A 12,507-nucleotide genomic window follows, 5' to 3' on the forward strand; every position below is an offset into this window, starting at 1 on the left:
TATTTACCATATTAAAAGTTAAAAACAGAACTTTCAAACAATTTACTAATTCATTTAATATAAACTCCAATATTAACGGTGACATCTTTTATAAAGATTAAAATTCTCAAAGTGAAAAAAAATTAGTGAAATGAGTAATAACACTGTACATTTCTCTACACACTTTAATGTTGGGCTTAATGGGAAATACTTAAAAATTCTTATATGTGGTTCTGCCTCCAATATGCTGGATACACCGTTTTGGTTGAAAACATAAAGAAAATCCAGCCTCGCACATATATGTAATTGGAAAAGGAAAAACCTTACAGAACTTTGAAAAAATCCTATGGATATGTAGGGGATCTTGGACCACAACAATGAGACCAGTTGCCTTATAAATTTGCAAATATTTCCATTTACATTCAACCTTTTAGAATATACTGAATATGAGAAAAGAACTATTCAAAGTTCTTCTTAAACAGGGTAAAAATATGAGTAATTTTTTAAGTTTTAAATGTATTCATGAAAGTCTATAGTTAAGGCAAACTATGTTTTCACATGCTTACTTTTGTGCATGGACAGATACAACTCTCCCAAAATTACCAGAAAAATGGACTCTGAGATGTGTGTCAGAATTCACACAGCAATTTTACAATTTTATAAAACAATTTTATTTCTTAAAATCTAAACAAAAGGAACTAAAAATTTTAATCAAAATAAGTAGATTTTATTGTTTCATGGTCATCAGCATACCTGATGATCTCACTGATCTCTTTGATGTCCTTTCAGGGCTGACTGATCGATAGCATTTTGGACTACCTCTAAATGGATTTCTAATTCGATATGGCGAACGGGATCGGGATCTAGATCTGTATCTAGAAATGAACCGATGGCAAATTCTTGGACTCCGACTTCTTGGTCTATATGGGTAGCGTATTGGGCTTCGAGATCGATGAAACCTGTGACTTGAACTTGATCTCCTAGAACGCCTAGGACTGGGGGAATGAGAACGTCTTCTTGGAGTCTCATTTTCTTTTCTATTGCCCTCATTTCTACAAAGTAGAAGAAAAAGAATCAAGATGCAGCAATTTAATGTAAATTAAAATTATACTAAGTGACAGAAGTACCTCTTTTTTCCTACAGTACTGGGATTGAACCCAGGGGCACTAAGCTACGTAAGCTACCTCAGTCCTTTTTTATTTATTTTTGAGGCAGGGTCTTACTAAGTTATTTAGGGCCTCGCTAAGATACTAAGGCTGACATCAAACTGGTAATCTTTCTGTCTCAACCTCCCAAGTTGCTAGGACTACAGGCGACCAAACCCAGCTCCCAGTCTTTTTCATTTTTTATTCTGAGAGAGAATCTCACTAAGTTGCTGAGAGTCTTGCTAAATTACTGAAGCTGGCCTTGAACTTCCCAGCCTCCTACCTTATCCTTTCAAGTCACCACCATACCCAGCTAGAAGTACCTCCTCAAAAATTAATTATTACCTTCAATATCAAACTCATAACAAGTATTACTTAAAACAAGAAAACCTATTGTTATGATATAATTCAACTTTCTGGTTTGGAAGAAACCAATTAGAACAGATGATCAACATTCCAATGGCTTGGAATCCTACCCTTTCTAGTTTACAGAAGAGTGTCATCATTGATTTCTTATGCTTACCCCTTTACGAATTATGTTTTTCAAGTATAAAGCTAACTAGAGAATTTAGAAACTGATTTACATACAGAAATATTTTCAAAAATTTTTCCTTGAAAAAGTATACTGTCTACATATATTTTTTTGATTTCCATAAATGTGTATACACATAAATTGAGTTGGTATTCTCAAGAATTCAAAGCTTAACATGAAATTATAATAAAGTTAGAATAAAAATATTTTCATTAAAGATTAAAGAAAGTTGAAGTTCAGAAAAAGAACGTATTATTTAACATACAATAAGTAAAGAAGCTTCAGAGAGCTTCCTGCAATTGCCCATTATGAAAAGTGATCAAAGTAGGACACAATTCAAAAGAATAGCTTTTTATTTTTTGGTTTAAGGGACTGAACCCAGGGGTGCTCAACCACTGAGCCACATCCCCAGCCCACTGTTATTTTATTTTAAGACAGGGTCTCACTAAGTTGGTTGGGGCCTCATTATGTTGCTGAGGCTGACTTTGAATTTGCGATCCTCCTGCCTTAGCCTTCTGAGGCCCTGGGATTACGGGTGTGCTCCACTGCTCTGGGAAAAAATAGCTTTTTAAAAAGTAAATATTTGCTCTTAGAAGAAAATTAAGGACATTTTTTTGTTTGTTTTGGGTTTTTTCTTTTTGGTACAGGGATTGAATCCATGGGCACTTAACCACTGAATCACACCCCCAACTCTTTTTTAAATATTTTATTTAGAGACAGGGTCTCACTGAGTTGCTCAGGGCCTCACTAAGTTGCTGAGGCTGGCTTTGAACTTGCAATCCTCCAGCCTCAGCCTCCCGAGCCACTGGGATTACAGGTGTGTATCACCCGTGCCCAGCTGAAAAATCAAGTTTTAACAATAACAACGCTATTAAAAAATGTTACCTTCTTGATGGTAGGATCTCAGGATTCCAATCAGGATATCTATTTTGAAAATAAATAGTATTAATAGACATTTAAAATAAGATTATATGGCTCAATTAATCTTTATCTGTAATATCTGAAGACTGTTCAAAAATCTAAGTTTACATCGTGATTAATAATATTTTAAATATGAAAAATTTCTTAGAAATAAAATATTTTGGGTGTCTAATTCAATAAATAAGGTATTGTGCTAATATGTATATCAGAGAAACTTATTCCCCATAATTTAAAGGCCTCAAACTCTAAATAAAATGGGCAGCACATGCAAAAAGTATTTAGAGGCACAGAAGAGGTATAAGATATGAGTTTAGGAAGGGTTAAAAGAGAGAAGACATTTTAGTTACTTTACAGAACTCTCCAGGACTCCATGCTTATCATATTCTACATGATATCTCTCAGAATACAATATGAACAATGAGAGATGGTACAACTTGAAGATATTCATCTATTAAGAACAATCAGGAGAGAATTCACAGAAAGGTTACTTTGTGGATAGCACTTAAAAAGGTCTATCAACAGGTATGGATTAGGTTTGATTTCAAATACAAGCAATACATAAGTGAAGGACTGGAGGCAAAACATAGGTGTTCTATTCCACTGACTGGTCAGCTACAGCATAGGAATGATGAAAAGAAATTATAAAGGACAAAACCTGGAAAGGCTACCTCAGGGAGAGACAACTTATGAAAGGCCTTGAAATCAAGTAATGAGGTTGTACACAAATAAAAGGGAAAAACTCATGAACATTTCTAAGCAAGAATATCAAATAAATGTTTTTAAAACAATTGTACATGAATCTCTAGAATTAAGCAAAAAGATGAGAACTGAAATGTTTAGCAATGAGGCATATAAAAGCCACAGCTGTAGTCTTGAGAGTGAGACTAACACAGGGTGGACACAGAAATAGGAGGAGTGAGAACAAAATCTATGAACAATACTTAAGCAAAGAAAAAACAATGAAAGATTAAGGAGTACTCATAAAAAAAATGAGTAAGATCACAGAAGCCATCTTCACTCTTAACTTTTCTTTTCATTTCTTTCTTTCTTTTTTTTCTTTTTTGTGGTACTGGGGATTCAGGGCACTCAACCACTAAGCTATACCTCCAGCCCTTTTTATTTTATTTGGAGATAGGGTCTCACTAAGTTGCCCAAGCTAGCCTTGAACTTGTGATTCTCCTGCCTTGGCCTCCTGAGTTGCTCGAATTACAAGTGTGTGTAATGTTTTAAAAATTATTTTAAAACTTTTCTAGAGAATATGGACACTAATAGGTAGCTGGACATAGTAATTATCTTAAGTCACTAATATTCAAGAATATAATTTCAGTAGTAAGACAAAAGTCAGGTAATGGAGGTATAGCAGATTGTTTTAGTAATTCACCTAGCAGGAAAATAAAGTTAGATCAAAACTTAAGAGGTAAAGTAGTTCTTATTTGTTGCTATTATTAATGAGTTAACAATAATTCTCAACTCCTTTTTCTCTTGCCTGCTTTCACTACAAAAACTAAAGCAGTGTTATATTTGCTCTCTTAGCCTATCCAGAAGATAAACAGTAACACGTTCTAATCAATGAAACATAGGTGGCAAAATGACAGAAAATTCTGAGAAAGCTTCTGCCCCCTACTTCTTGCAGCAACATGCGAGAAACTATGAGGTGAGAAACTATGAGGACAAAAAGTTAACTTCAATCCAATCTAATGTTAATAATTTCCAATACAAAAGAATCCTTTTATCTACTCCCACATTTTCATTTTTCTGTACCTTTCAAGAAGATAATTTCTAGTCTTAGACTACAAGGTTTACAAAGAAACCTTTGTAATCGAACAAAACTAGATTTTTCAATGTAGGTGCTGTCATTTAATGGCTATGTAACTTAAAGTCGGTTACTTGATATGTGTAATCCTTAGTTTTCTCACAGACTGAAATATAAGCTGGTTGAAAATACATAGAAATTATTATTAAATTTCTAGAGCTCTACAATTTATGGTTCATAAGAGCTAGAGAACTATTACTGAAGAATCAGTAACAAGGCTGGGGCTATAGCTCAGTGGTAGAGTGCTTGCTTAGCATGCGTGAGGCACTGGGTTCAATCCTCAATACCACATAAAAATAAATAAATAAAATAAAGTTACTGTGTCCCTCTACCAAAAAAAAAGAGTCAGTAATACTGTTTTAGACCTTTACTAGCTTGCCAATTAAAACAAATGCTCTTATCTCCAAAGCTCAAAGCAAAAAGATAAAGTATAACATACTAAAAGTAGAGTTGGATCACCCAATATCTGCCTAATTAGTAAAAAGTATGTTTTAAAAGCATGATACACCTAATGAAGTAGCATAACATAATGATCAAGAGCAAGAAGCTAACTAAGACTATGTCCCAATGTGATGCAATAAATACATCACCTATGAAGTATCAGTGACATAACTGTTCAACCTAAATTTAATGATGAGGAAGCAAACAGCATGGAAGACATTCCATAAGACACTGTTCCTGAACTCTTCAAAAAAGCCAACACTGGCCAGGCGTGGTGGTATAATCCCAGCAACTGGAGGTGGGGAGGTTGCTGAGGCAGGAGGATTCCAAGTATGAGGCCAGTCTCAAATTTAGTAAGATCCTATCTCAAAATAAAAAGAACTGCAGGTATAGCTCAGTGGTAAAACACCCCTGGTTAAATCTTCAGTATTATTTTTTAAAAAATCAATGTAAACATACTCTCCAAAGAGAAGAAGGAAAGAAAGGAAGGAAGGAGAGAAAGAAAAGAAAAAGGAAAAAGATAGGGAGACAGGCACAGAGAATGCTACTAAAGCAGTATTTTTCACCTCCATATCTAGTAGGGGAAATCTTCAGAGGTGCCCTGTCTTAAATAAGGAACAAAGTAGAATGGAACTAATATTCATTCCTTACTTAAATTTTATTCTGAAAACAGATTCTGAGCCAGAGAGCTTTTAGACTGGAAATTAAATACTGATATATGGCTTGGATTAGTTTTTATTTATTTAACCCTTGAGAAAGGGGGGAGATAATAGAAGGGAATGATATCTGCTCTGAAATAATAAACCATTCAGGGAAGGCAAGCCAGCAAAGCAAAAAAACCAAAGATATAAAAAAAATCTACCTACTGGGAATTAAGTTAGGAAGGAGTTGAGTCAGAGGAAGGGATCAGGGGCTGGGGATGTGGCTCAAGCGGTAGCACACTCGCCTGGCGTGCGTGCGGCCGGGTTCGATCCTCAGCACCACATACAAACAAAGATGTTGTGTCCACCGAAAACTAAGAAACAAATACTAAAAAATTCTCTCTCTCTCTCTCTCATCTCATCTCTCTCTCTTAAAACAAACAAACAAACAAAAAAACCCCAGAGGAAAGGATCATGCTGAATTCTCTCTTTGTGGAAAAATATTAAATATACTGCTACAAAATTAGTATTTTAATAGGCAATAATCTTTAAAAATATTTTCTACAAAGTATCATACTAAGGGTATTTAACAGTAATGTCTGAACATATTTTGCAAATTCAACATTTATGAAAATAAAGATAAAAATGTTCTTACTGTTGACGCAACTGTCGACAACTCTCAATATGAGTAGATGTGTTTTGATGCTGAATCCAATCCTATTGTAAAAGGAGAAAAGTACTGAAATTAGAATATTCCTCTTGTTGACCAATGAATTAGATTTATCTTTTAAATGACAAAGGATTTTAAAACAAATCTAATTATAAACAGCATTTGGCCACTGAATAAAATTTTCACAAACAAAACTTAAAGGTGTCCAAATGCCCTTGAAACACCATACCTCATTGATCCCATTTAAAAATGTTTTAGTATAAAAAAAGTTCAAAAAAAATTATACCCATGGATGCCCATTTTGAAATCAATACATATTAACACTTGGAGAAAATAAAAGCATAGATCATAAAATAACTCATTTTGAGTATAAAAAAATTCAGAGAACAAAAACTATAAATAAGGTGCAAGTGATTATCTACAAAACAGCATCTTCAAAATATAGTATCTGAATGACTTATACCTCATGCTAACATCATCAACAACCAAATACTACTAGGCCAGTACCATTCCAAACAAGGTACTCACTATATTGAGAAATGATAAAGATTAGTGAAAATATGAAAAACTGATAATAAAATCTAATTTATTTTCAAGATTAAAGGAAAGTGACGCCATTTTAAAGACAGTATCCCTTACATATTGAGCTTTACAATTAACAAAATGCTTTCTTATACATTACTTCATTTACAAATAAATCTGCCCTAAAATTACAATCTATAACCATAAATAGCTCCTGAAAGATACATCTGATTTTAAAACAAAAACAAAAACCAATACAGTTTTTAAAGATACAGTCTCCAAAGTGAAACAATCAGTTAAAAGCAACATGTATATTACTCAATGTTTTATTGTTCCTCCAGCATTTGGAAAGGCAAAAAAACCTTAATAAACAGTTCTGAATTTTACAACTTCCCTTGAGGAAAATCTTGTTTCCATTTCAAAAACATTTTAGTTTAGGTCATTTCTAAAAGACAAACTAGATGTTTCCATAGTTAAAACAACATTTGACACTAATTTTGAACTCTGCCTTGGCAAGAACTATCTGAAATACTTAACAAATTATGACAAAATCTGAACTGTTTCATTAAGCCCCAAGGTTTGATTGTGGGCTGCAAAAAGGAAATATTTGCATATCCTCTTCAGTAATACAAACAGAAAGCTAAAAAAGATTAGCAGTTAAGAGTCTCTAGTAGTAATACTAAACCCACATCTTTGATATTAATTGGACATTATTTACACCATACAGACACACTGGCAGTCAGGGAGTTTGGCTTGATTTATTTGGACCATAAAGTATTTTATTTAAATAATTTACCAACACTTATAAATTCAGAGATTTTTATCCCCAAATCCAATTTCTAGTTTTTCTTGAAGAAATATTAAGATATCACAATACTTAAATACATATTCTCATAGCAACTATCAGCTGAAGGTGATAGCTGCCCTATTTATTTAAGGTATGTGCTCTTCAATTCAATACACTCACCTATACAAACACTGCTGTCTTCTAACAGGCTTACTTTACCTACTGACATTACTTACTTTAAGCTCAGTAAATATACATATGTCATCCCAATTTCTAGATTCCCTAGTAATAATACCCAGATCAGATAACTGGTTCAAAAGCAACAGTGCCTTTCCAGGGAAAACAGGGATAATACCTACCAAAGCAGAAAATCCTGCAAGGACTGTAGACTGGACAGGATCAGAATGGAACTGTAAAATACAGAGCCCTATCAACACTTGCTCTCTAACCTCCAACTACCTTGAAAAATCCTCAGGTTGATCTTGAAGCAAATTATTTCAGTCAAAAAGACAATTTTCTAAACCAAGGAAAGCCCCTCTTAAACCCAACCCATAATTTAGAAAGGAAACACTTCACAATCTACTGTTGCATTCTCAAAGTATCTCTTTATGCTATAATTTAAAAGACTCAAGGATGGGTAGAAAAGAATTGTTGGATTTACTCAGCAGGAAAAAGCTTGCAGTTGGTAATTCATATTTACTGGCTATATATTTATAATGTCATATATATGCACATTTATGAGGCAGTAAAATTACATCAGAAAAACAAGAGTTAGTTGTATCATCTAAGTTCATGTTCGCATACTATCATTTGTCCATTCAGTGGTGGAATTCATTACTTCAATGAGCTTCAATTTGTTGTGCTATTAGAAGTTGGGTTTTTATTTTAAAAGGCACTCTATAAGCTCTAATGATCACTAAGTGATTTTTCTCTCCTCTTAAATTTTTATCTTATGAACCCAGGCTTCCACCATTTTACACTTGAATAATAAAGGAAGCCTCCAATTACATGTCCTACTCCTCATTCCCATCTCATTTTCATTCACCTGCACACTTCAGTCAAATCTCCTATACACTTTCAACATGCCCATTCACGTATCGAGAAATTAAACTAACTTCCTAATGCCTCCCAATTTTAAAATCTAAACTCCTTAGGCTAGCTTTTCAAGACTCCTTCTACTTATTTTTAGCATGCTCATCACTCTTTCCCAAATGCCACCTACTGCATTGCAATCGATGTATTCTTCTCTCAGACCTTTGCCTATCCACATATTGATCCCACCTGGAATGTCATCTCTCCTCCCTTTCAGATAGGTATATCTAAAGCCCACACATCATTTGAACTACTCCACGAAGTCTTCATTCTTGAGACATTCTAGTCTAGACTTACTTAGTAACTTTGAATCCACTAGTCTTATCTAACTAGACTACAAAAGTCTTTTGATGCCAGGAAGTGTATTTATACTTTTTAATTACATACTGGTTAGACATACAATAGGTATTGGTCAAGTGATAATGCTGGCCTGACTGATACAAATCTGAACAAGATAAAAATACTAAGTATCTTTCCCCTCCATCACAGGAAAACAAGTTAAATAAATCACCAAACCATTTTTTTCCTTTTCCTAATTTTTAAAAAGTCTTTTGATGCATAATTTTTCCTCCTCAGTGCAACTGTATGAATTGTTTGAAAACATCTAAATTTAATACTGTTCCTCATTTCTGCCCTGGCACCTACAGAACAATGTACAAAACTGGTATCAGTAAATATACATTGAAAAAGTGTGTATACCTTTTCTAGTCTACAGAACAAAAATTAAAACTTTAATTTCTTTATGTGAAGATATATTTTCTTCAATTGAATATTACTAATTAAAAGTTCAAAATTATGTGGTATGCCCAGATACAGTAATACAAAGAGCTTCTAACACTGAGGCCAGCGTTACTTACAGTTTACAACAAAGCACTGTGAATTATTCTGAGGTTTTTCAAGGTAAAGACTTTTTTATCACTTTTGATGAAATATGGCCAACTATTTATTATTTTATTAGATTTCAATAATTCTGGTTAAAATGAATAGAATGCTGGTTTTTTGTTTGTTTTTTAAAATTTTTTTCTCCTCCTGGATACTGGGGATTGAACTCAAAGCCCTGTGCATGCTAAACAAATGGTCCACCACTGAGCTACACTCCCAGCCCAGAATGTTGTTTTCTTTGGCTGGCATTAACTTTAAATAACAAGAGCAACAGATCTAGGTATCAGATTCTTGTTGAGTGGATAAATGAGGGAAAAAAGGGTAGCAAAAAAACAAACAAACAAACAAAAGGATAATTAACACCCTCAGATTTTTAAGCTTCTTCAAAGAACACACCAATTTAAGGCTAAGGCCTTGAATCAGTTTCTTCCTATGGGAAACATCTCCTACTCGGCATTTGCCATCTAAATCTACAAATTACAATAGTAAACAGAAAAACCCGTGGTTCTAAACATATAATAAAACTTACTTGGAAATTCCTGCTCAAATCTACCAATAATTACTATTAATAATATAGTCTACATGGTATTACTCTTCAGCATCTCAGCAAAAAACTTCCTTCTAACTATATTAACCAATAAAGTTACCTTAAGCCTATTTTAGAAACTATCTGCTAAACCTACAGCTGGTCCCATAATAACTAATGCATCTTGATTCATTTTACTATTACATTATTTTACAAAGCCCCTTCTCAATACTAAAATAATGATAAGAAAATAAATTATCAGTGGTCCATGTAAAAATCAGAATGCATTTAAATCAACGTTAAATGTTGTCTCTTCAAAGTATGCAGCAGAAATGATTTACCAAGTTTTTATATTTTATGCTAAAAGATCTTATTTAAACACAACTCATGTGACATCATGTTATAAGTACACAGTTTATGTTATATAAATTTTGTGTTGTATAAATGGGATAACTGAAAGTTCAAAATAAATGGACAAACTATGTGGTACGTCCAGTAACAGGTGTGTAGAACATTCAATTCAGTACTAAAGCCAGCAGTATATAAGATTACAACTAAAAGCACTGATTTTTGCAATCAAAATCAGTTTCTGTAATTTCCTTAATGCCTATTAACACGAGCATACACATCAGAATTTAGAGAAAACTTGGGCGCTGAGCATCATTATACAGTGATCTTTAAAAACACTCACCTTCAAATGACTACATTCTACGTTACACAGAGAACACAAATGTGGAAATATTCTTGGAGATGCTGCATAATAATCATTCATCATAGAAGGAGTTGGAAGTCTCTTCATCTTCTGGACATCAGCATGTGAAAACTTTGGTAGCCATGATGCTTTCACAATCCCAAAGGGAGATTGAATGGGAATGTCAGTCTCTGATTGATAATTCTTTTTACTTCCTCTCGATCCAACATGTACATTAGATGAATTAATCACAGGTTTATGTGGGATCCGCTCTTGCTGGTTTACAGCTGAAATTAATTCAGATGAAAAAGGTTGTTGGTTCATAGATGGAGGAATCAGAGACTGACTCATTGTCTGACTAACTGTTTGGCTAATGGATTGGCTGATGGATTTTACAGGTTCAAGGACTGACTGTCCTGAAATGTGTAAGCCTGACATCTTGGTTCCACTCTCAACTGGGAAAAAGGACTGATTATTTGAGGACTCACTGGGGAAGTCCATCGGGCGAAACACTTCTTCAACAGGAAACATAGTATTACATATCATATTTGGAGTAGGAACAGATGCAGAAATGCTCTGCTGTGACCGAAATTCATTCTTGACCTCATCGGTTGGAATTTCAGGATCATAAATACGTACTTCAAGTGGATCTTCTGTGTAGCCGTATTTGCTTGCATGCCCATAATCAATCACATTACTTGAAACTGCTTCACTACCAAGTGCTTCTTTATTTCTGTTCTGAGAAGGTAAATTCGGTAATCGGCGCCCCATTTTTCTCATTCTTATATCCCTCAAAATCAATGGCATATTTTCAGGAGTTAGCTGTTCATCAGGATAGCGACTAAGTTCTTCTAGATCTTCATTAGACAATCCAAAACTTGCTAAGATACTTGAGGCACTCTCTTTTGTATAGCGGCTCTGTACTTTAGGACTCTGCTCTGTAACCTGTGTGATAGAACTCTGTTTCACTCCCACTGATGCAGACATATGAGGCTCATCATCCCACCGGCTACCATGAGGCTTCCCCTTCTTTTGTTGTGCTTCATGAAAATCCAACTTTTCTTTGGTCAATCTTGGATCAGTTCGGTGTTGAGTTACCTGAACACTCATTCTCTGTGGTCCCATGTTCTGATAAGATTCATGGCCAGCAAATCTGTGTGGGATTCCACGGGCTCTCCCTGCTGGGTAAAATCTTGGAAGACCCATAGATCCAGGCCTCATAAATGGTCCTGGAGGCCTCATCCCAGAAGGGTTAGGTGCTCGTGGCCTTTGAAGTGGAAAGTTTCCTCGAGGATTAAACCTGGGTCTCGACATGGCTACTTTCAAGAATGCCTGATTTAATAAAGTGTAAGGTGGTGTTGAACCATGTGAGGCAACGGCATTCAGCTGCTGAAGCGCCAACTGAGTCTTAATCTGAGCAAAGTGCAAAGGAGATGGGCCCAACAGAAGTGGGTTTGCAATGCCCAGGCTCAAGGAATTCACAAGTGGTGCGAAATTTTCCAAGAAATACACAAAGCTGAAAGTTAAAACACAAATATTAGATCATTTTAACTCAAACTACTTCATGAAGTGGGTTCTACAGCCAGTGTAAAACATTTTGAAATAAAGCCATGAAACCATTCTGCATTTCATATATTTTTAGAGTAAAGGCTTACAAGAATTTAAAATTTTTTCCTGAAACCTTCTCTTTTCTTCTTTCCTAAATCCAGAACACAAACCCCAAACCTCAAGCCAGAGTTCCTGTATGTGATGCACTGTTTGCTAGGTGCTGTATTTATAGGTTCTTTTAAATAATCTTGAAAAACACAAACTATTTATTTCATGTTTTAATGCTGGAAAAAGAAGATGAATGCATTAAAATACTT

At 34.5% G+C, this 12,507-nt stretch overlaps 1 protein-coding gene across 5 annotated transcripts in view; it reads right to left on the bottom strand.

Moving 5' to 3' along the window:
* Znf638 (zinc finger protein 638) overlaps positions 1-12,266 on the bottom strand; it is a 57,812-nt gene extending 45,546 nt beyond the window's left edge. The window contains exons 1-4 of one of the 5 annotated variants that reach the window (XM_048804135.1): positions 10,643-12,259; positions 6,128-6,189; positions 2,542-2,580; positions 733-1,031 (exon numbers count right to left, since the gene is read on the bottom strand). In XM_048804135.1, coding sequence (XP_048660092.1) covers positions 733-1,031; positions 2,542-2,580; positions 6,128-6,189; positions 10,643-11,956 — 1,714 coding nt within the window. In that variant the 5' untranslated portion in view covers positions 11,957-12,259. Of the gene's footprint in view, positions 1-732; positions 1,032-2,541; positions 2,581-6,127; positions 6,190-7,810; positions 7,832-10,642 lie in introns of those variants that run through there. The other 4 variants (XM_015479536.2, XM_048804136.1, XM_048804137.1 and 1 more) reach the window with 4 other exon arrangements.
* Positions 12,267-12,507: the final 241 nt, after the last annotated feature.

Source organism: Marmota marmota, unplaced genomic scaffold, assembly GCF_001458135.2.
Source record: "Marmota marmota marmota unplaced genomic scaffold, marMar, whole genome shotgun sequence".
NCBI classification, from domain to species: Eukaryota; Metazoa; Chordata; class Mammalia; order Rodentia; family Sciuridae; genus Marmota; species Marmota marmota.